At 40.8% G+C, this 24,990-nt stretch overlaps 1 protein-coding gene across 1 annotated transcript in view; it reads right to left on the bottom strand.

Moving 5' to 3' along the window:
- scube3 (signal peptide, CUB domain, EGF-like 3) overlaps positions 1-24,990 on the bottom strand; it is an 82,549-nt gene that overhangs the window by 12,249 nt on the left and 45,310 nt on the right. Inside the window, exons 8-12 of the mRNA XM_050064242.1 lie at positions 16,957-17,073; positions 13,754-13,876; positions 7,034-7,150; positions 911-1,033; positions 634-750 (exon numbers count right to left, since the gene is read on the bottom strand). Coding sequence (XP_049920199.1) covers positions 634-750; positions 911-1,033; positions 7,034-7,150; positions 13,754-13,876; positions 16,957-17,073 — 597 coding nt within the window. The remainder of the gene's footprint in view (positions 1-633; positions 751-910; positions 1,034-7,033; positions 7,151-13,753; positions 13,877-16,956; positions 17,074-24,990) is intronic.

The raw sequence follows: 24,990 nt of genomic DNA on the forward strand, positions 1-24,990 counted from the left end.
CCTTGTGTCAGGATACTCCTTGTCAACTTTCATACTTGTATGACTATTAATGCCATTGTAGTGCCCTGATATTTGCATTTACATAATTTCGCCAGAAGCATGTCCCAAAAAAAGAGGTTCTGGGCCCCCTAAGACCAAACGGCGTGAGTTGGCGGTGCTCGTTACCAACTCGATCTTGGAGGATCTCATTGGCTGGCAGTGAGTGGCGACGTGGCAGGTATCTTGGCGAGTTCCTGCAGCTGGGTGGCGATGCCGGACGTCTGCAGCAGTAATGCCTGATGGTTCTCGACCAGCAGACTCTGGTGACTAGCAGCGTTCTGCAGATCCTGGATCTGCTGGGAGCCCTGAGTTCCCAGAGTTCCGAGCAGTTGGACCACCGGGACCTGACCACCAGCGACCTCCTTCAATTTTTTGTTCAATGTTTTTTTTATCAATATTATTGCTGTTGATAATGGCGTATACTATTGCATCTATCCCCAAAAGCTATTTATAAATGTGTTTTTAAAAGTGCAATACAAATAAAGTTTACTATTATTATTATTATTATTATTATTATTATTACTACATTTCTGCCAATATATCCCCCTAAATCTTACACACTTGAACCTTAAAGACTTCTGTTTTGTGACATACCTGCCAGATAGTGAGCTTTAGAGGCACAGGTGAGAGAGCAGCTCTCTTTCTTGCCCGTCTTGCTGCAGGTCAGAGTGGCCTTTGGTGCCACCACCCCGACAGGACATTTCACCAGCTCTGAAGGAAAATAAAAACCCACACAGAGTCACACACTGTTGGTAAAGAAAGCTGACAGAGAGAGCGAAATCACCAAGGCTCCAGTATAAGGAAACTGAAGGAAGGAAACTTTGAGTGTGTGTCAGTAGATTCACCACACGGGGGCAGTGCTGCTACGTACCAATACAGTCCTTCCTGTTCCAGTGCAGCTTGTACCCTGGTGGACAGGTACACTCGTAGCTCCCCAGAGTGTTGATGCAGCCGTATTTACAACCTCCACGGTTTATACTGCATTCATCAATATCTGTGAATAAATATTTTGACATATAGACATTTAGTGGTCACACAGAAGTGTCACTACAAGGACTAATTGGACACACCTTCTCTAAAATATAAAATGAGGAAAAGGATTTTCATTGACGCTGAGAAACAATGTGCTCCGTTAAAAGAGATCTGGAGTCAATTTTGTTGACTAAAACGAAAAGAGAAACTGGCTTATTAAGAACCAGCCCAGCTGTGAATGAGGAGTTCCTGAGAGGTCAGATCACTTCATCCTGTCACAGAGCCACATTCTAGGAAGATTAATGTGTTCGCGTGTAAACAGGAGTGATTCTTCGTTTTGATGTCGCCACATTCAATTTCATGGTCAAAACGTCTTTGCTCTTTCAGTGTGGAAGACTTGTGGTGAGCAGTAAATTATAATCACCTTTTCAAACACATGCTGAGCTAAAACCACTTAAAGCATCCGGGATCCAGATGCAGGCTCGCAGCCATCGACGCCAGACAGAAAATCAGTTTAGTGGGTAGAGCTGAGGATGCGGCAGGCTGCGGACAAGCGGCGGAGACATCGGGGCAGAGACTGAGATAATGGCAGTGATTGATGATCTGGCCCTCTGATATGAAATGCTCTTCCTTGTCTCATTCAATTATTCACCCTGAATAAAAACAGTCGGCGTGCCTCTGCTCTCCCTGAAGAGGATGATGACTTCATCAACAGCGACGTGTAGCCAGAGCTGCTTGGAAATGTTACGAGAGGTGTGCTGCTTATCCTCTGCATCAAAGCACTCAATTTAAAGGACAAAGAACTCTAATGAATATCTGATGGCAGCGCAGCTCATCTGCCAGGAACTCTTGTTTTGACTTCTTTGTTCCTCCCATACTTGAAATGTAACCAAATAGACGTGATCTGACCTTTCTCCAGAGCCTTTATTCTCTGTGTGTTCTTACAGAGGAGATGAGTCAAGAAGGAGGAAAACAAAAAAGACAAATTGACGTTTAGTCTCAACAGTTGCTTTGTGTAATTTGTGAGGAATTTCGGGATGGTTTGGGGGGAGTTCATGGAAATGTTGTCATCTGTAAATTTTAATCACTTTTGTGTGCTTATTCATCAACATCAGCAATTCCCAGTCCAAACATCGTAATTTGAGTTTTTAGAGGAATTTTCCCTGAACGCAATCTGGACACATGGAATTGTTGAGATATCAGCTTAATCTCTGTGTGGTCTTAGATCTATGCACACATACATGTGTCAGTACCAGAGGAAAGCATTCCTGTTGTGGCCAATGCTGGCTGGATCAAATAAGGTAAATTTGAAAAGTATTTAGTCACAATAGCTCCAACTCTGTTTTCTTACCAGATAAGCAAAAATGAGCGGCTTGTTCTGCTGGCTGAGACGGAGAATGGCTGGATACACTCTCACATGGGAGGAATGTTGACAGTCCTCGGCACAATGCTTGACAGCAGGTCACTGACCTAATTGGGTTTGTTTAGGGTGAGTCTATTGTTAAACACTGAGCACAGCTTTCTGGATTGTTTGGCAGTTATATTTCAGCTGATAAACCACACAGGGAATAACATAACCTTGGTTATGGCCGGGAGTGAGAAAGTACAACGGGGAGCACCATAAATCTCGGGGGTTATCTAACAGTTCCGACAGTGCCGATGAAAAGCGGGGGAAAATCATTCATCACCTTCCCTCTCAACAATGGTATAGAGAGTCACTTACGCCTGACCATCTTCTCTCCACTCAGCAGCCCAGTGTGGCCTGATCACAGTCCATCATGGGAGTAAAAGCCCTACAATTCCAATTCTGGAGCTTCTATTACCCGAACTGACAGCTAGTACAGCTGCCTGTGTGTGCAATGGATCCCATGAAGCCACTGGACCCATTCGAAATACAGCTTGTGTAATTCTAACCATACATACATACAGGGTGTGAATGAGATAAAAGCCCTTACAATATAATAAATTCCAGCAGCATTACAACCATCTCTCTGACTCTGTAATAATACCCCAAGACACTGGCTCTCAATCTATGGTACGTCTACCCTTCCTCTAGCGGTACGTGGATCAATCTCCAAAATATTGAACAAAAAACTTCAAATGAAAATAGGTAAGGCTCATTTTTGCCCAATGTTAAATATGTATGCTGACACGGACAGCGTCTTCTGTCTGTACTTACGCCTCGTGTCCACTTACATGTGACCGGTTCCCCCTAGATCTGTAAACATACGGTTGATGCCTCTAGTGTCCAACGCAAGGAAGTGCATTTCAATAATGGATGGATAGAAACGTGATAGAAACCACCTGTAGCCGTGGGGGAGAGGCTAATTTTGTTGTTTTCAATATTCAGTAATTTGGTATATGTGCTTGGAACATTGCCTAGACAAAAGCAGGACCTGCCAGGTATGTGGTGTGTTCTGTGAAATATGCCATTAAAAAGACGTATGAAAGGCTGAACGAGTCATAATGACAATCTGACTGTATATGATTAATAACCATATTTTAGCAGAATAACATTACTCAGATTCACAATGTGTAAAAACTAGATAAACAAGTTCTTTTTATTCATACAAACTCACTTGACAGTCAACAGGCAACTAAATTGAAGCAAATAGCCTGTTAGATAAGCTAGCACTGTCATATGGTCTTTCCGAAATCCACCGCTAAAGTTCAATTTTTTTTTAAGTAGTCAAGGCAAATTCCAGACTGAAACATTACAGAGGGGTTTTGCAAGCACATCAGATATCACGGACATTCCCACAGGAATAAATGGACTTCCAGTTACCTTGTCTTCATACACATACGTAAGTGGAAACTAGGCATTAGCTGATTTTGTCCGTATTTGTGCACGTTCTCTAAAAGCTTATGGATACAGACAAAATGGAGCAGCACCACTGGAAACCTGGGGGGCAGTGTAGCGTCATTCAAGCAAGAAACAACATAGTAGTTTTAAAAATGGTGGAACAGAACAAATCCTTTATGTAGTGAAGAGAATTCATTGTCCATATGTCTTAAGTATTTAATGGCCTCACAGACCACCACTGTCTACAACCCTGCCTCTGATAAAAGGCACATTATTACAACCTCTTTCACTGTTGCCATGTTTGTCGTCAGAGTTTTGACTCTGCTCTCTAGTGCCATCTAGTGCATGTTTCTATGCCAACACAAAGGGCACATGGAAGTATGTGGGCAGTGACAGTTACATTTAAAATCAATAGATCTATTTTCGTATAAAAGAGCCTTTAATCCATGATATCCCTGAAATGCAATTGTGATTAAGTTTTGCTTTTCCTGTAATATTTTTGTTTCAATATCAGCCTGCTAAGTTGTCACGCTCATGAACGTAGTGTGCACACACCACTGGTGTATAAAGAGAACTGGATACAGCATTGGAGATGAGGCCTCATTCATTCCAATGAAACTTGATCAGTGGCGCATGAAGCCAAAAAATTTTACTGCCGCGTAACACATTTCCCACATGATTGGCACTGCTTTCACGCTGTGTGAGCCGGCTACTTCCGGTTAAGTTTTCAACTAACTTAAATGGGGATAAATTGATTCAATTGGGCTGCTTTTCTAGACTTTCCAAAGGTTATCAGACTGAATAGATCCTGATAGCAAAACAAGTCATTTTGTGAGGGTTGTGATGCTCATAAAAATGTATGTCTATGGGAAAAAGTTTTTTGGGCCACAGGGCACCAGGTGATAGACATAACTCCACTGTTTGGCCACTACGAAAACTGGCTTCAAAGCCTGGGGCACTTCCTGGGGGCCTGGCGCATGCATCCATGATTACAGTAGTTACGAGCTAAACTGTGACATGTGTAAGTGGAGGTGAAATAAATGGTTTAAAAACACTGCAATCATGGCCCCAAACGGGAAGTATTAGGAAAAGAAGTGCGGATAAGAGAGGAGAATATTTTAAGAAGACCTGTCGAGACTGAAGTGGACGACAATCAAGCACAAGTGCTGGTGGCTACTTAAGCAGCACCAGTAAGGTCTGCACTGCACATGATGAGGGGCTTGCCGTTGCTGTGTATGAGAGTTGTGTGGAAGAGTTTAAGTGCCAGTTCTAGTGCTGCCCCTTTGCACAGCATGTCTGTGGCAGACAACAGCCGACAAAATCTTCTGAGGAGGAATAAACGTGCCTTCTGAGTGAACTATCTGTAGCTGAATAGGGTAACTTCAGGCCTATGCTACTGTATTTTTTACGTTCGTCTGTGCAGAGCCTGGTATATCCTGAGGTGGCATGCAGCTTAAAAAGTTTGAAAACTACAGCTCGAAGATGTTCCTCCTCCAGCACTTTTTAAGGGCATTTTTGCCTTTATTAGATTGTGGCAGTAGGAAACATGCTAAGGTCCTCAATCGGGCATGTTGCAGTAAGAGGGTGTAAATAACTGCTCTGTTGTGTTTGTGCAGACCTCACGATCCCACACTTTACATGTTACCGCTCTCTAGTCTCATTCCTTATTCTACATTCTGTTGCAACATTCCTGATCAGTAGACCTGTCAAACCACAGACAAAAAAACACAGAACAAATCACTGCAAAGCTATGTATTTCGAGTGCATATGCGCTGCCTCTCCCAGAACTACTGTGAGGCCCTGAGGCGCTGGAGACAGCAGCAGATTCTAACTGGTGATACACACTCCATCAAAGGGCCGCCGCAACACCCTGATGTGCTCTGGCGGGCCTCTTGCTGCCTGCCAGGCAGATCTGACGCGCCCCCACACACCTCCTCCTGACACCAAACGCTGCCTCTGCTATCTGTTCCACACCAGAGTACTGTAGGTACCTGCTAATGTTTGATGAACATGGTCATACTCCAGCTTCAAGGACCATAACTGTGGTTTTTCATGTTTTAGTCCATTAACTACAGCACAAATTGCCAGAACACTTTACATTACAGTGTAGCAAAAGTTCTTTGATTGATTTCCTGCCTCCAAGGAAGCCACCTGCTTTAGCTCATTTCAATCGATTTGAAAATCAACTTGCAAAGGCTTCAGACTGGCTTGAGAGGGATAATCCATCAGAGTCATTTACTTACATCTTGTTATAGTACAAGAATGAAGCGGCATGCAGGGACCTTTCAATGTTTTTATTCTTTAAGGATGCTGTGACATCCAGAGTTAGAACAAAAACAACACACTGATTCTGTAACAACAACAATGGTTGTTTGTTTGTTTCTTGAGTATGATTATATTCCAGTAAGGAGGACAACTCTCAAGTCTCAGATGAAGTGCAAATACTTCATTCTTTTGATGGATTACCCTCCAATATGTTTAAAATTGACGAGTGAATTTGATTTTTTTCATTTTACTGACGTCACTCTCCTGCGCCGCTCAGATTGCCAAATCATTTTTGAATTATGGGCACTATTTTGCAGGGCAGACCACGAAAATGAAATAGCAATCTCTTCTTTGTTTTCTTTTTGATTATGGCATAAAATGTGCAGTCTTGAAGAAGAAAATGCAAATAGGTTGATTGATTATTAATTTTATTTATGAGTCAAATAATGCAGCCACATTCTTAAAATGAAAAAGCATTTCTGCAAATGCATTTTAATTTAAATACTGGTCACGATTTGCTTCGATATTTGGGAGCTGTCATGTTGTCAATCTTCATTTTCTGTGGTTTTAACCAAAGACCATTTGACTGACACAGCCATCCCTAGAGTCAGATTGCTAGCATGGTTCAAAATCAATGCCTGAAAAGTAAGAAACCAAACTTCAAGACTATGTCAGAGTTTGAAAATTGATCAGCAGTCATCTGAAAATACTTTAATTTATCAGCTAAATCTATCTGATATTGTCCTTTATTATACACAGCATATTGTAGGGAGCTTTATATAAGCTGTCAGTAGAAATTTTAATTACCAATAATAATAATCTATTTCTAGTGTAATTATGATTTTCCTGCCAAACATTAAGAGCAGCTAATGAATGGTTAGCACAGAGGTGTGGGATGCAGAGAAAGAGTGATGGACAGATTAACATCAAAGAGAAAGAGCGTGGTCGGCTCACCTCCACAGTGTGCCAGGCCGTAGAGGACGTAGCCTTTATGACAGAGGCACTGGAAACTGCCGGCAGAGTTGACACAGAAGTGGTCACAGGCGCGGTCAAAAGAGCACTCGTCGATGTCTGTGTAGATAGAAAGACATGCTGTTAGAAACGTCACAAACAGTTCAACAAATTACAAAAAAAGATTGTCAAACAGGACTCTTCCATCCTCCTATCATGGCATTTTTTTTATTTTTTTTTCATCTTTTGTCATGAATTGCAACGGGTCAAATCATATTTTGCAGGGGAAAAAAGTGTCTTTTGAAAGCAAGACGTCTTGTGTTTGGTACTTGGTATAGTGGTTGACCTCCTGCTGTCATTCAGTTTTCCATTTCAATGCACTGAAATGGAATTTTCAAAGTATTTTTGAAATAACAAGCGGCCACAGCAGGAGTCAAAAGAAAGTCTGCTCTTCACCTGATAATAGGAGCTGAAGTGCCATTTTTCACTCCGCATAGAACCTGCCAATCACTTTTCTTTTCTCCTCTTTACCATACCATAAATGACCCAGTAATGTTGGACCCCATAATTTGAATTGTCTTTCATTTATTCTGAGGAAATCATGATAAAAATCAAACAATCACTGTCAAATTTAGATAAATTTGTGAGATGCAGATAGGAAGAAACTTGCTATTACCATCTTCGGTCTCTCTGACCCTGTCAGTCTCATCACACCTGCAAATCCACACTGCTACAGCTCCTTCCTGCATGACAGTAGCCTCTCCACCTTATCTTTTTGAGCTATTCTGCTCTCTTACAAGTGCTTCCTGATAAGTCGCTTAAATGTCACAGGCTCAAAGACCATATGGATTGATACGTGAAGCTACAGGAGACTGATGACATTTGGTTTTATTACGATCAAGGTTTCCTTTAATGTCAGCAAAAATCTGAGTCAAGCCCAGGCAGCACATGCTGGGGGAAAATGGGGATGTGCACAACTTTGCTGAAAGTTCCCAGGATTTTCCCAGGAATATCACGCTTTCATCCACATTATCTGAACCTCCTCTGGGTTACAAGGCAGCGCCAGCCGCCATCAAACAGATGACGCAGGTATTTCACAGCAATTACAGGAGTTCAGTTAAATAATGGGTTGTCTTGAAGAAACCAAAAAGACAGACGGATAAATGCCTACACAAATCTTGCAGAGCGTTGCACAAAATACATCACGTATTCACGCTGGGCATATTCCTTCATGTGCAATGCAGCTGAGCTCTGTGCAAACCAGTGAAGACAGTCATTGAGGTTAACACTTGGCAGGCCTGTTAGAGGGCATCAAAAAGATGAAAACGTGCTGAGATTAAAAGATTATTAAGTGATCGGTTTACAACAGAGCACAGGTTTTGGAGGAGATCCACTGGTGGATGATCAAAAGAATGAAAATTCCCCAACTGTTTAATTACTGATTCAACTCCAACTCAGCTAGATAAAAAAAAAATCCACTTTTAGATAAAAACAAAAAACAATTCGGGTTCAAAGGAGACTTATTATGTCCATTTTCAAGTTCATAATTGTATTTAAAGTTTCTACAACCACATGTTTACATGCTTTAATGGTCAAAAACACTTTATTTTCCTCATACTGTCTGTGCTGGAACACCTGTGTTCCCCCTCTGACTGAAACGCACTGTTTTGCGATGGTTTTTTTCAGCCCTCCTCCCAAAAAAGTCAGTCTGCTCCGATTGATCAGCATTTACAATTCTTCCATATCTTGCAACTGGGGGAATGACTGTTATGGAGAGCAGCATCAGTTTCTACCGTGAAAAATCACTAACGAGGGACACTGAGTAGCTTAGTGGGTAGAGCGGGCACCCCGTGTACAAAGGCAGTGTCCATGGGTTTGTTTCCAGCCCGTGGCCCTTTGCTGCATGTCTTCCCATTTCTCTCCCTTTCACACTTCAAGCTGTCCTGTCTTTAAAGGCAAAAAGCCCCCAAAAAAGCTTAAAAAAAGAAAAATCACCGACAAAAGTTTCTAAACACAGCCGGAAATGTTTCAGCAGGAATCTGATCCCAAGTCGGGGAGAAATGAACAACATCAGCAACCAATTTTACAAAGGCAGTGTCCATGGGTTTGTTTCCAGCCTGTGGTACTTTGCTGCATGTCTTCCCGTTTCTCTCCCTTTCACACTTCAAAATGTCCTTTAAAGGCAAAAAGCTCCATAAAATAATCTTTAAAAAAAAACACTCAACTCAACACAATCGGGCATGTTCCAACAGGAATCTGATCCCAAATCGGGGCGAAATTAACAACATCAGCAACCAACTTTACATGTTTCCCTGACATTAGTGTGTATGTATGTTAGCAGTGTACTTGCAGCCGTGGAATGAGTGTAACAGAAAATAGCTGCACCTTTTATGGTGAAAAATCACCAATAAAAGCTTCTGAAGACAACAGGACATTTTTCAGTAGGAATATGATCCGAAATCTGGAAGAAATTAAAAACATCAGAGACCAAGTTTACATGTTTCCCTGATGTTAGCATGTTGTTACATGTACATTAACAGTGTAGTTGCAGCTGGGGAAGGACTGTAACAGTGAAGAGCAACACTTTCTAGCTTAAAAATCAGCAATAAATGCTTCTAAACAAAACCAGTCAAGTTTCAGCAGGAATATGATCCGAAATCTGGAAGAAATTAACAATATCACAACCGAGTTTACACATTTCCCTGAAGTTAGCATGTTGCTACATGTGCGTTAGTGATGTACTTGCAGCTGTGGAACCAGTGTAACAGAAAGGAGCGGCATTGTCTAGCGTGAAAAAATAGCAATAAAAGCTTCTAAACAAAACCAGACATGTTTCAGCAGAAATATGATCCAAAATCGGGTAGAAATTTACAACGTTGGCAATAAGGATTACATATTTCTCTGATGTTAGCATGTAGCTTCATTTAGCAGAGTGCGCTACGTAATGTAAACACCTGCAGTAGTGTGCCTGTAGCAGATCACCATATAAAGAAATCATGAACCAGCATGAAATGATGTCGTACTGTAGCCAGAGTAGAAAAAACTGTTGGAAACAGAGAGTTCAGAACAGTAGGAGACCAGCGGTTTTTGCCCACAGAGATTACTTCTACATACGTACCTCATTATTTTACACTTTGGCCATGTTTTTGTAATGCTATATATGAGATACAAAATATGGAAAAGCATAAAAGGTCCCCTTTGACATCTAAGAAAAATGATCTTTCAGATCCTGATGCACTGGTTCTACATAGAGAAGTCAAACGTGACCACAAATAAAGATGAAAAACTTTAACAAGAACAAACTCGCACAGCTCTCGCGGTGGCCCCAAGAGATTCATAACAGTGGTGGCAGATGAGAGCAGCATGGGTCTGCAGACGCTGCATGAGGCATTGCAAAAGTGATTGTTTTCGGCATATTGAGCATAAACTTTGCTCAGCACACTTTAAAGTGAGGGGTCTGAAACCCTCTGGGAGAAAAAGGCGTGGTGACTCAGTTTACCCTCAAAAAATGTTGCAATAAGTGACGCCAGAAGTCAGTCTGCAACTTATCATTATCAGTTTGTGTTGTGCTGCGCTGCAGAGCTGATGTGTGAAGACATCTGGGACTCCTACAGTACAACCCTTATTTACCAGGCAGCTAAGGTGAAGTATGCAGTGGGTGGGCATCATGAGGTGAGATGTACGTGCAGGGGAGCATAGAAGGATGAGAACAGCCAAATCACTTGCACTCACTGGAAATAATAAATCAGAGTTTCTATCCATTAGTTCTCCTCAGTGCTCTCTGTTAATCTGCCCACTCACTGCACTAGACTGATCTGTGTGTCAGGAGTCAATGCATCACTTCAACCTTCACCCTTTTCAATACAAAACTCTGAGGAAGAAAATGAGGTTGTGTGAGACTAAGAAAAGGTCGCTGTTGTTTATAAAGAACAGATAAGATCTCTATCATAGATGTTCACTTTGGAGAAAACATGGCATCTGATGAACATCTCCCTGAGTGCCCTCATGTGGATTAGGAGTGAGAAAGAGATTATTGAGGGTGTTGAGGGTGGAGGAATGCTGACAGGGGCTCAGCAGACATGCCCCATCCTGACTTACGGGCCATGGTCCACTGACAGCAGGGAAACACCATGACTGTTTAAACCAAGATAACCCAGAGTTCAGTTGACACATCTCAACACCTCGTGGAGACAGCAAACGTCTATTTAAGTATCACTGATGTCACAGAATACCACAACCCAACACCAAGCTCAAGCACGTATTAACAAAAGTGTAGCACTGTATCATTTGCTGCAGGTCCTCTCAGTCTACCAGTTCCGGATTTTTGCTCATAAGAGAGATGCATGATGACATTACTATATGTTGTTTTATCAAAATGTTACACTGTTAGCTCTGTTAGCAATGTTAGGGTGTTGTCATAATATTCAGATCTGCTCCAACATTTAATGGGATCTTCATTGGCCCATGCTTTACCTTTCCACCAAGTGTTGTAGTCATGTTGTACTTAGAGTTTACATCCGTGTCTGTCAAAACAAGAATGCTTCATACACATCTTCCCCCAGCAGCACAGAAGATCCAGAAACCAGCACAGTTTCAACGTGGACACCAAAGACTAGTGTCACCAATTCAGTATTTCACACAGTAATGGCCAAAAAAGTGTTTCTGCATAACACTATGATGTCACAGTGAAGTTGACCTTTGACCTTTTGGATATAAAATGTTATCACTTCATCCCGTTATACATTTATCTGAAATTATGTCATAATTACATGTGAATTCTAGAGTTATGGCCGAACATATGTCTTTTGAGGTCACAGTGACCTTGACCTTTGGCCACCAAGTTCTAATCAATTCATTCTTGAGTCCAAGGGGACGTTTGTGCCAAATCTGAAGAAATTCCCTCAAGGTGCTCTTACGATATTGTGTTCACAAGAATGAGACAGATGAGGTCACAGTGACCATGACCTTTGACCACCAAATCTGATCAGTTCATTCTTGAGTCCAAGGGGATGTTTGTGCCAAATTTGAGGAATCTCCCTCCAGGCCTTCTTGAGATATCACATTCATGAGCATGAAACTGGCACAAGGTCAAAATGACCTTTGACCACCAAAGTCTAATCAGTTCATTAAGTGCAAATGAACATTTGTGCCAAATTTGAAGAAATTCCCTAAAGGTGTTCTTGAGATATTGTGTTCACAAGAATGTGACAGATGAGGTCACAGTGACCTTGACCTTTGACTACAAAAATCTCATCAGTTCTTTGTTCAGTCCAAGTGGACTGTGCATGAGACCGGCACAAGTTCAAAATGACCTTTGACCACCTAAAGTCTAATCAGTTCATTAAGTGCAAGTGAACATTTGTGCCAAATTTGAAGACATTTCCTCAAGGTATACTTGAGATTTTGTGTTCATGAGAATGGGATGTACGGTGCAGAAGCATATAAAAATACTATTGAGTTGCATTACATGAAATGTAGGATCCAGTGTTTGGGAATTACTATTACTATCATCTCGGCCCCTGCTGCTCTGACTCTGACCTTTCTTTCCTCTGTTTGTCTCCTGTGAGTCCATCAACTTTATGAAAATGCCATGCTCATTCCATTAGGTGCCCCTTTAATCACAGATTAGCATTCTAACATCAGAGGTGAACAAACAAAAATCAGAGGAGATTATTGCGATACAGTTTAACCTTTACTGAGACATTCTGCTGTTACTCTGCCCGGCTCTCGTTCCACTGGTGAGAAAAATGAAAGGAATGAGAGACGAGGATAAGGAGCAGACAGGTGACTCAGTGAGGTGGAGTGTGTGTGTTAGCCTGGCAACACCTCACTCAAGAAGAAGTGAGCTTTATCACAACCCTTCACTCCAGACAAAACACACAGCACCAAACAAGGACAACACTGTTCCAAAGTTGCCCCCGTGCACCCAAACAGCACATGACGGGGTTGGTTAAGGCACGGTGCCACAGAAAACAAACTGTGATTTACATTCCTACATGCACAGACCACATTTTCTCAGTTATCTATGTTATTATGGCAAAATAAACTTTGCATTGTTCTGCTGTAAATAATGAGAGAAAAGCATCCCACCAAAAATAGATCTGAAGTGACAAGAAATTCGCTGCAAAGCACAGTGACACTGAAGACATAAGATGTTTGTGTTCTGTGTACAGACTGGTGTGATTCAGTGCGGCAATTCTAAACCCATTGCATGACATTGATGTGTACCAGGCTGGATATTGATCGACCACATCAATAAAGAAAAGAGAATTAAAAAATAGCATGTCATCTGTTTTTCCACTCGGAGAGAGGCCGAGCTCGGCTCCACAGTTCTAGCCTGCCTGTCTTCTTTCACCAGATGTTTCTGTAGTGGCTTGATTCATCCAAGAACCAGAGGTTTTAGAGTTGGAGCTCTAATTCCCCACACCTGTGTTCGGCCATGGCAAACTCTTTATTTGTTCTGCAGCTAGTCCTCCGAGCTCCTGCTGAGCGATGGCTACCACCAAATATAACAGACAAACAAGCCAGAGAGGCCTGGTCTGGCCTCTCTGCAGGCTGGAGGGAGCATAGTTTTGTGGACATTTTTGTTTTACTATTCTTTGTAATCAATGCAAAAATCAATAGCTATAAGAAAGAAAGTGCTGAGGACATGCTTTTGGGTAGCAGCGCACGGGAAAATGTGTTTGATCTCAGTGGTAAAAGGATGTCAAATGGGCAGCCTACCTTGACACGTTCTCTCGTTGGTCAGCAGCTTGTAGCCTTTCTTGCAGCTGCACTCGAAGCTGCCGACTGTGTTTCGACACACATGATCGCAGCCCCCATTGTTAAGACGGCACTCATCAATGTCTGTGAAAAGAAAATAGTTCAGAACAGTAGATATATCAAAACATCCATCAAAAAAGAGGGGGAGAAGGAGAGAAAAATTTAACTTAAATCTGCTATATGTGATATTTTTGGTCACTTGGGGGCAGGCCTGCTATCAGGGGGGGTCAAAGGGTACAGATGACCCCAGCCCAAGGCCAAGGGGGGGCCTGTGAAAAGGTCTATGGTCGACCCTTGAATTGGATCAAGTACAAAAATCTACTTACTGAGTTATATCCCTGACAATACAAGTTTCATGTATTTGTCTACCATTCATTGCTGTCTTCATCAAAAAGTAGGTTGGCCTCCTCTTCATATTAAAAGGGACCAGCATTTGTTTTTATCTATTTATAAAGGACTTCTTAAAATTTGCCCTCATATTTAACGTCACTTATTGGCTGGAAAGCTGAAAAAAGCTGATTTGGGAAAGATTGCTTATAGATTCTTTGCACTACACACCTGGAATGAATTGCACTGTACTTTGAAGCTCGATACTCTGGTTCCAATGAGTCAAATCAGAAATCTAGTCAAAAACCTGACTGATTCTAATTTTTAACTTGTTTTAACTGACTCATTCTTATATTACATTATATTATCTATGTATCAACAGGACTTACCTGATTAAATAAAGGTTTATATATGATAAATACATGTATTTTTATTATTCAAACACATTTCAATGTGCCATCTGATACTACCACCCCCAGCAGCTATCTGACAGCAGGGTCAGATGCGCATGCATGTGTAGTACATACAAGTCCAACAAATATAAAAATGTGAGGTAAACTGTGGCCTGACCAGCTGAGTCAGAATACTTCACCAAAAATCAGGGGCTCCTAAAAGAAAAGCCAGGGTACAGAGAGAACAAGAATATAAAAGGAACAGAGATGCAATATCTGGCACAAAAAATGTGAAGCAGCAGCAGGTATGACAGACAGAGCTGAAAGTGAGAGATAAATACAAAGAAATAAACAGCAAATAAAACCTGCTGTATCTGGCTCTGTTTTAAAGCCACAGTGGAGGCACATGTATCATATTAAACTAGAGAACCAAAGGCATCCAGTCGTACCAACTATGTTAAGCTATGTTGTCAGAAAAGGGGGCCAAATAATGCTCCAATTGTATGCTAAATTTTGGCGAGAAAAAAGAAACTGCCATTTTTCAATTTTTTTCAAAATGGCATATTTAAATATAATAAATATTTCTGCACACCGGGGTCCCTAACAGGATTGGAATTACATAAATTGGGTATGACTGAAAAACTCAAGAGTCCACAGCCATAAACTCTTTACATTATTTCAGTTCTGCACACAATTTGAACAATATTTGATTAAAATAAGACCTCAAGATTGAATGAATAAATCAAGAAAAAAATATTTGTTCACTCATGATTTGATCTTAAATACTTTGCAGTAATTTCTTCAGTCACTGTTTGATCTTACCTTCTCTTATAGTTCTTTGAAGGGCATTTTTTTGGGCCAGGACAATCTTTATTCAGAAGTTTATTCTTTTTTTATTATTTAATAATTCAGCTTTGTTAGTATTGTGAATTGTCTAGTCTATCATGTGGTGTTTACATGTCTTGTTGTGTGGACCCCAGAAACAGCTGTTATGGCACTAATAACAAATGGGCTTAAAGGAGCTATATGTAAGAAATCTAAAGCAAATAGTCGTAAAATCATCCTAATATGTCACAGAGACTAAGGAATAATGTTCATATAACATACTGATCTCACTGACAACAATAGTAAAGTCAGAATATTCGCATTTAAAAAAAAAAATTACGGTCCGCAAATCATGTTTATGTTTTGAATTTGTGTTTTGGCCTGTTGCGCCACCCACCGCCGTCTACCAGTCAAGCACTGAGGTAGAGACAGAAGAGCAAAGGCAGCTTGGCTAAAGGTGCAGAACAATTCAAAAAAGGATGATTATGTCTTTGGTTGCGCTGCCTTGACAGTCCTGCAGAAATGAGCTTGAGGGATTTCCTTACTGGCCCTCAGTCGGGCTAAAATCAGCTTGCGTGTGGCTGTAATGGGATGCAGCTCTCACACAGTCAAGCCTCATGGTGGTGAGGCCTCTAAATCATCATTGTCCATCTCCCTCCGGTTACTCTGCTCTTTATTTCTGCAGCCAATACCCAATCAATATATCATGTGTTCATCCCCGCTTTTGATGATGCTCTGCCTTGGCAAGTTTGGCAGCGGCTCTGATTAATTCTGAATCATCATCACAAATGAGGCGTCTGTCTCTTGAGGGAGTCTTCATCATCTGGTTGAAATAAATGCATCAGAAATGGAATAGAATAATCCCTTCCTTGCTCCATCTTTGTCTCCGCTCCTCAGAAGTGCCTGGCCTGCAGCGAGCCCCTGTCTTCCTGTGCCAGAGCTGCCTGGGTTTGTTTTCCTCTCGTTTCCTCTCAGAGCGAACTAATATAAGCCAATGTACTTTTATCAGAGTTGTTAGTGTAACATTACGAGGCATAGAAGGCTGACAGATTTCTATCCCCACTTTTCTGGAAACACAGATTGTCCTCATTCTCTCCAAAGTCATCTAACTCCCTTACTGTCAGCAGTGCCTTTGTTTTCTAAGTCTCCTAATATAATTCTCAGTTTTACCCTAAAGTTTGGAGATGATCTTATTAGACATAATATAATAAAAAAGTTACTGCAGCAGGTTGCTTGAGTTGCGGATGTTCTGCCAAACCCCAGAAAGGAGGATGATGGTAATGTAGTGGAAAAACTGTCAAGAAAACAGGTGGCATGACAAAATATTACTCAAAATATGCAGCTAGAGAGCAGAGAGTAGTGCAAGAGTGGTGGCATCAGTAAGGATACAGATATCATATGGGAACTTGTGGGTAAAAAACAACATCAGTGTAGTCTGTAAAGAGAAAATCCAACTAGCACATTGGGAAAAAAAGGTGCGAACACGGAGGACAAAAATAACTTGTTAATTCCTGTGAGCTCTGGGCTGAGAAAGGCGCTCCAGTGTGCCTGGCAACATGACAAGCGGGAGATTAATTTGGCGACAGCTGGACAGGTGCGGTTTGAATGGTGATGCTTTACCTTTGCAGGTCTTGCGGTCCGGCTGCAGAGTGAAGCCAACAGGACAGCTGCAGCGGACTCCTGTCACTGAATCATGACATGTGCTATCACAGCCGCCATTGTTCACTGCACAGGTCTCTGCAGGGGAACAAGCACTCACAGTCAGACAAACCCTCCACAGAAAAATACACCATAGATGCTGTTTTGACCTACTTATTCCTCCCCATCAAAACAGCATATTTGCATACTTGTATTATAGTAAAATTTAGAAGGCACAATATTATATGCAGCATTCATTTTTTTTGTGTCAAATGGGCTAAACAATAAGAAGCAGAGCAGGCTATCAGGTCCGCAGCAGAACACAGGTATGAAGAGAAGACAAGGAAAGAGTCATAAATGCAGCAGCAGGACGAGATTAACAGTGAGAGGATTGATGCTTGTGAATAATGAAAGGAGACAGGAAGTATTAGATCCAACACAGCCAAATACAGGGTTTCACACGTTTGCTATGTGTGTCTATGTGTTTGTTGAAGTGCGTAAGTATGTGCATGTTTGCTTCTCTTTGGTCAAGGTGAATTATGACCTCCAGAAGTCCTTTGTCCTGCAGGGCATCTGTCTCCCCTCCATCATGAGGGCAGAGGTTTGACTTCAAGACCGATACGACAAAACCGCCACTTTTTCCTGGTTTTTGACAAAACCTTCCGGGCATTTTGGGGATAAAAAAGCAATTTCAGCTACCTTGCCCCTGTGTTGGCTAGACTGATTTGAAAAAAGGGAGGTAGGCAGTCAAGACAGGATAGCTGAGGTCTCTTCTCTAGACAGTGACAAATTTCACTGAGACTTTCATTTTAAGCAACAGCACAGAAGAAATTTGTTCTATCACATAAGAGAGACCGGTGTGTGCCTTAATAGTTTTTGGCAGCTTTATAGAGAGCCTCACACTCTCCAAAACAAAAAAACAAATAAAAAAAAAATACTTTTTGCGACCTGGAACAATCACTTTAACTTGCTGTAAGGCAACTGGTCAGCCACATAGAGCATCACTTCTCTCTAATGGGCTGTAGGATGCGGGCTGGCAGCTCTCCTAAAGAGGAGCCAGCACAGCTGAGGCAGTCGCAGACTTCACACTGGCAGGGAGATGGCAGCTCACACGTGGCACTAAAGAGGGAATGCAGCTGCTATGGTTTTTTTAATAGAGAACGAGGATCCCTTTGGGGAAACACCTAATCCTCTTCACTTAAATCTAAAAGTGCACTGCCTGCAGCAGCCATAATGGGACTCTGTAAAACCCTTTCTCTCAAATAAAAAGCTCAACTGTAAACTGGAATTATGCATCAAAGCAAAACAGGTGTTTACAGTGATGTAATTTTGTGTTTTATTGGTGTTTCATCGACAACTGCTTAAAACAGATCAGTGAATGTTGTTGCTGAAGGTGGAGGAAGATGCATCAATATACAGGGACAATTTTGAGTAAATATCCTTATCCATATTCTTCATATTTGCACTGTGTAACATTCCTGTGTAATTTCATACTGTGCAATATCTTACCACTTACTGTGCAATAATATTTCTATATTTTTACAGTAAAAATACTACACACCAGGTGTGTATTACAGTTATCCTGTGCAGCTATCAATCCTGTACATACTGTAGCTGTAGAAGTGAAAGGTGTTTATCCTCCTGAGACCCTGTGTCCTCGTATGGGGACATCTCATTTTGGGTTTACTTGACCTTATACTTCATTCTACTTAACTTAGACTCGTTGTCCTCGTTCGTGGACACTTGTTGGTGCCATCTAGTGGTAGTAAGAGCACGATACACTAATCCATGTAAAAACAAGATGGCAGCCATCTCTGCCAAGTCAGTCTGCAGCCGATCCTGACACAAAAGTGGACAAGGTCCAAAAACCTGATCACATTTTATGGTTTAAACTTGCTTATTTATGATCAAGAATGTTTGTAGTTTGGTATGGCAACAAATTAAAACAACAAATTTTGGCAACAGTGACAAGCTAAGACACTGTTAATTAGGAAGTACTCGTTTGAGGACATTGGGACTCTATTATCATCTCGTTTGAGGACAGTGGGACTTTATTACCGTCCACAATGTTTAGATTTTATACTTATCGGGTCCTACTGATCCCAAATAGCAAGAGAAATTAAAAATACATACTCAAGAAAAATTCGGGTCTCAGGAGGATAAAGTGTATATAGGTTTTATACTACATTTATGTTTTCTAGTTTGTTATTTAGCTCTCAATCACTTTTTCCTATTTTCTCTTGCGTCTTAAGGTGCTGCAATGTGAGAATTTTCCCATAGTAGGATTTATAAATACTTATCTTATCTACACATTAATGCACAGAGAGATGAAAAATTAACGTTCACACTCAATGAAAAGGGACTCTATTAAAGGCATACTATTAAAGTGGGTTGTCTTAGGTTAGATGAAAATAAGCAGTATTTTCACTTCACCCCCTTTATAATTAACTGTATATGTTCTCAATTGATTTCAACTTCTGGCCGCTGCTTCTATTTGTCGATGGAGTCTGAATGTGTTTAGTATGTGCTGTCATTAATTTATATGATAAAGTTTACTTAAATTGTTTTGCTTTTTTTCTTTGACCAATGCTCATATGTTTCACAAAGATTATTTGCTTTTAAAGCCATCCTCCATTATAGCTGTCAAATGTTTTCAACATAAAATAAACACATTTTATGGCAGTGTGAGTTAATGTTTATAACCCCGATTCCAAAAAAAGTTGGGGCGCTGTGTGAAACATAAATAAAACAAAACGCATTGATTTGCAAATCCTTTTTGACATACAGTGGGGAAAATAAATTTTCAACACGTCAAAGCCTTTTTTCTCTAAACAAATTTCCAGTTCGGCTGTTCCCATAATATTTAGACAAGACATTGGTATTAACCTAACAAAACTACACTGATAAAGAAAGTGTAGCACATTTTATAAAAATGTGCAATAAAGTGGGATGACGCAGGAAAAAGGAATTAAACACGCTAGCTGAAATCTATTTAATACTTGGAGAAGCCTTTGTTTGCAGTGCCAGTTTCAAGACGCGTCCTGTACAAAGAATCTAATCTCTCAGTGTTCCAATGGGATTTTGGCTGATTCTTCCACACAGACTGTGTCAAAGTTTATCTTGAGTAAATCTTGAAGATTTTGGGGGGTCTGGCTTGTGAATCTTGAGAAAGAAATGTAACTTTCAAAACTAAGAAAAAGTGATGTAACACAGTGGTAAACATGACTCTGTGTCAACTTTTTTGGAACGTGTTGCAGGCATCAGTCTCAGAATGAGTGTATATTTATAAAAAACAAAGTTCATCAGTTTGAACATTGAATATCTTATCTTGTCTTTGTACTGTAATCAACTGAATGTATTTCGAAAAGGATTTGCGGATCAATGCATTCCATTTTTATTTTACACAATGTCACAGTTTTTAATTTTGGAACCAGAGTTGTATTTATAATCAGCAAAATGCATCTTTTCTAGATTCAATACATTCTGGGGGGTTTTACAGCCTTATTTGGTCGAATATCAACAGTAGCATTTGGTGGCTAAAGTTAGCAAACTTTACATAGATATTGCTGTGAAACTGACATTACTGAGTCAGTTTGAGGACTCTGACTTTTCTTTACTTGTGCTACTGTTTCATTATCTTTAAGCGATTACCATGACTTCCTAACTGCCACTTTTGTCCACCCAAAGTTACACAAGGTCACGCTAAAGGTATACTATGCAGGAATTGTGTGCTCCTGTTTGTTAACAGTATTGTCGGTGAAAAGGAAAGCCATCCCAGAGTCACTATATCTGAGTTTAGTGCTGCGTCCATGGTTTTTGTAGCTTCCTCTTGGGTGTGTGCTGCTTACAGCCTGGCACCTGGGCGCTACCTTTTTATAAAGTTCCGACTTCACCTGCAGTGGTGCACAGTAAATCTGCCACTAAATAATGATGGAGAGGGATTACCTCTGTATGAGTCTATACAATCACTATGTTAACATGCAAAAAATATTGTGGCTTGTGTCCTTAATCCAGAAAAGACAATATTCCTAGTAAACTTTTTACATGGCTAATGGGATTCAATATTCGTCAAATATTTCTGTTTACATGCAGCCATGCATACTCCAACTAATGTGCCCTAATGTGTCGTTTATTATGTCAAAATATGAAAAAGTGGAACGGCTATTGCTGGTGTCAGAATCTTTGAGAGATTCCCACCGGTGACGATAATGTTCGACCATGTGAACACAGCCTCCCTCTTTCACTCCTCAGCGTTGCAATATTTGCATATATCAAAAACCTGATATCCAAGTCTTTTATAATGTTTGAAATAGGTGTGTATGTCCTTCTGACCAGAAATGTGGGCTTTTCTTTTGGGCATGCATCTCTACCCCACAGCTCTGCAAGCTGCTGGCTAGTTGGTTTGTGTACAAGACGTCCATGACAAGCACACAGATGACCCTAAACAGACAAGAGCCTGTGTGTTGCAAACTGCGGTAAAAGCCCCTGCTGAGATGCATATTCTGAATGCGCTGTGCACATGTCCAAAGAATTCTCCTAAAACCTGAATGATATCCGCATTTCCCAACTTAATTGGAAAATGCTACATTCGGGACAGGGCCTAATTCGGCACATTCAAATGGAATATGCTGTTTACATGACCCGTATCATATTCAGAATATTGTCATATTCAGAATAATGGTGGAATATTAGTGCGCATGTTAGCATACCCATTGTTTTTTAGGAAAATCCTGCACAGTATACCTTTAACTTTCTTCATAGCTGAAATCCTTTTCTGTGAGGTGTTCCCATTATTTTGTCCACTCCCTGCAGTTGGTAGAACACAGTGATTCAGCCTCTGATCCTTCACAGGAGAATGATAGCTCATGATGAAGTACTGGGCAGAGGGAGGGCTTCCAGTTAATACCCCGGTCCCAACCCAGGCTTGAGAGTGTAACACTGTGGCTTCACATAATTGCAAAGTGTGAGCGGAGACAGTTGGCAGACGAGACGATAAGACAGTGTCAGGACATGCCTCCAAAACGCTTAGTCAGGCAGCCATCTCACCAAACTGTAATGATCATGTGTTAAGAGAGCAAAGAAATATTTCTGACATTATGGTTTTGTGAAGACAGGGGAGAGACACACGTTCTGGTATGTGCGTGGGTTTGTGTGTTTTGGATGCGCACCAGCCACATCTACAGTGCACCGGGTTGGGACCCGCAATTACAGTAACAGTGGGCAGACTTTTGTAAATATTCTCCGATGTGATGTGTAGGGTGTTTGGTCTAATGCTGAGCTTCTACAGTATACGTTTCATACAGAGGGGTTCAGACAGTGTACATAATCTTTAAACAGAAGCCGCAGGATTTCTAGCTGCAGTGCTTCTTGACTTACATCAGGACTGTTGACAAGCAACCGCAATGCAACTTGTCATCAGCCATTTAGGACGACCGCAAACAATATACGTCAACGGGTGAGTGGACAGAATTCACAAAGAAGCACAAGGCAGAGGCTCTGTGGGTGTTTATCACCCAGAATAAATGGCTTTGGTGAAAGAAAAAGATTTTACTCTCTAAAAAAACGGGAGAAAATATTGTGTTTTCTTGCCCGAACAGCAAACATGCGGGTTAAGTCACTCAGAGGGTGCAGCTGTTATCAGACAAAAACTCAACTAAAGCTCTGAGGTGAATGCTCTCTCAATGACATTAATAAGAATACCAACAAACTGTTCTCAATGTTCTCTAGAGGTGCGACTGTGAAAGTAAACCACAGAGCTGGTTTCAGCGTACAGTAACACAGGAAATAACGGGGAGAAAACCTGATGAAGGAGGATGGAAAATATATCTCTTGCTCCTAATGTTTCTATTTCTGAGGGGGGAAAAAAACAGAAACTAGGACACAAAATCTTAAAATAGGTCAGACCGTTGTATTGTGGCATGAGGGAAACTCAGTGTACGTACAGTAGCAACAACTAGTAACTTAAAAAACTATTGTTTCCCTTCTCACCTTGAACAAGCTACTCCTCTGAGAACAAGCCTCCCCCCTCAGTCTCTTACATGGTATAATTAAATCGTAAATCTCTTTGAAGTATCAAGGTTTGATACATCGTCGCAGATTTCCGGGTTTATTTCTCCTGGCATTTTTGCCATATCTATTAAAACACAGCTCATCCTGAAAATTGGGCTGAATTACATTTGTGATGTTATCAAAACACAAAAACTCTCTTCATTTTTTTCTCTCTTTTTTTTTATTTATCCGCCTAACACATGCTCCATTGTTCATGTTGCCTGTAAATGTTGTGAAACAAATTACTTCTGGACACACCATAGAAGAAGAAACTGAACTGAGGTAACATTGACATTCCCTGAAACTGATTATGTTTAGGACACAAAGCCACATGTGTATGAAGAAGCAGGTTTAGAGAGATTCTGTGTTTTATCTTTTCTATGAAGCACTCACGGACATGTTATTGGCTCCCTCAAAAAAGCTAATAGGCCATGCTGATGGAGTTTAGGAACACCATGGTCCAGTGTTTGAAAAAGTGCATGCTCAATTTCGCCCATTTCAGCCGTATCAAAACACAAATAAAACCAGACTCTTTGGTCTGCCTCTTAGAAGCTATTACAGTTAAACTGACTTGGACTTTTGACAGAGGATAATTGTTATTTGTGCTAAAACATTCTTATTCAGAAGATCAGTCAAACTGCAGAAAACTTATTCTGATCCTTTCAGTAAATGTTCCAGTGGATAAATGTGAAAATACTCCATTTCAAGTAAAAGTCCTGCATTGAAAGTCCTCTCAAAGTGCACAAGTGTTTAAGTATCAAAAGTAGAAGCACTCTATCTGCAGAAAACATTTCCCTGTGACTGATACATTATTATATATGATATTACTGACGCATTAATGTTAAAGCAGCATTTCATTGTAGCCCTGGGTTGTAGTTAGTTGAGGTGGAGATACTTTAAAGGGACAGTTCACCCTCAAATGTATCTCAAATAGATATTTTCCTCTTACCTGTAGTGCTACTTAACAATCTAGATTGTTTTAGTGTGAGTTGCTGAGTGTTGGAGATATCAGCCGTAGAGATGTCTGCCTTCTCTCCAATATAATGGAACTAGATGGCACTCAGCTTGTGGTGCTCAAAGCATCAAAAAATACATTTAATAAACTCAACAGCAATGTCTCTTTACAGAAATCATGACCTGTTTACTCAAGATAATCCACAGATCTTGTTGTGAGCATTTTCATGTAGGAACTATTTTACTTCTAACATACTTCACCTGCCAAAGGTATCACTGTGCCGAAGGAAGCGTGCATCTACTCATGGACGAGAGGCCTGTGCTTGTGACAGCTCAAGATGTTAACATTAATGGCGCCCTCCTTAGTTGAGCTATAACATTAGCTAGCTCATTGGTGTAGATGCATGCTTCCTGCTGTACGGTGATACAGTTGGCAGATGTAGTTGGGTAGAAAAGTATAGTTCCTACGTGTAACTACTCACAACAAGGTCTGTGGATTATCTTGAGTAACCAGGTCGTTCCATTATTTTCAAGAGAAGGCAGACATCTCTACAGCAACTCACATCAGAACAATCTAGACTGATAAACAGCACTATAGGTAAGAGGAAGATTATGGGTTTTTGATTTGGGGATGAACTGTCCCTTTGAACCACTTTATATATTGCTAGATGGTAGAGTTTAATGGTTCCTAACCTAGGGGTCCGGCCCCTCTTATAGAACATGACATAAAACTGAGGGGTGTTAATGTGATAGGCTGATATAACCTCTTTAGGCAGCAAACAGTTATTCAAATGAAACCATCTGAGAAGTTTAAAGGGGAAAATAACTCTTTGGTGGAACTGCTTATGTTACAGAGAAATCTAAAATGTGGCAAGAGGCCCCACGGCTTTATTGTATCTGATGACATAGTTTCTCTAGATGGCATTGCTCTGGCCTCTAGCACTACCGTAAGAAACCTCGGAGTAATATTTGATCAAGATCTGTCTTTTAATTCTCATTTAAAACAAACCTCAC

The sequence above is a fragment of the Epinephelus moara genome, chromosome 16, assembly GCF_006386435.1.
Source record: "Epinephelus moara isolate mb chromosome 16, YSFRI_EMoa_1.0, whole genome shotgun sequence".
In the NCBI taxonomy this organism is placed as follows: domain Eukaryota; kingdom Metazoa; phylum Chordata; class Actinopteri; order Perciformes; family Serranidae; genus Epinephelus; species Epinephelus moara.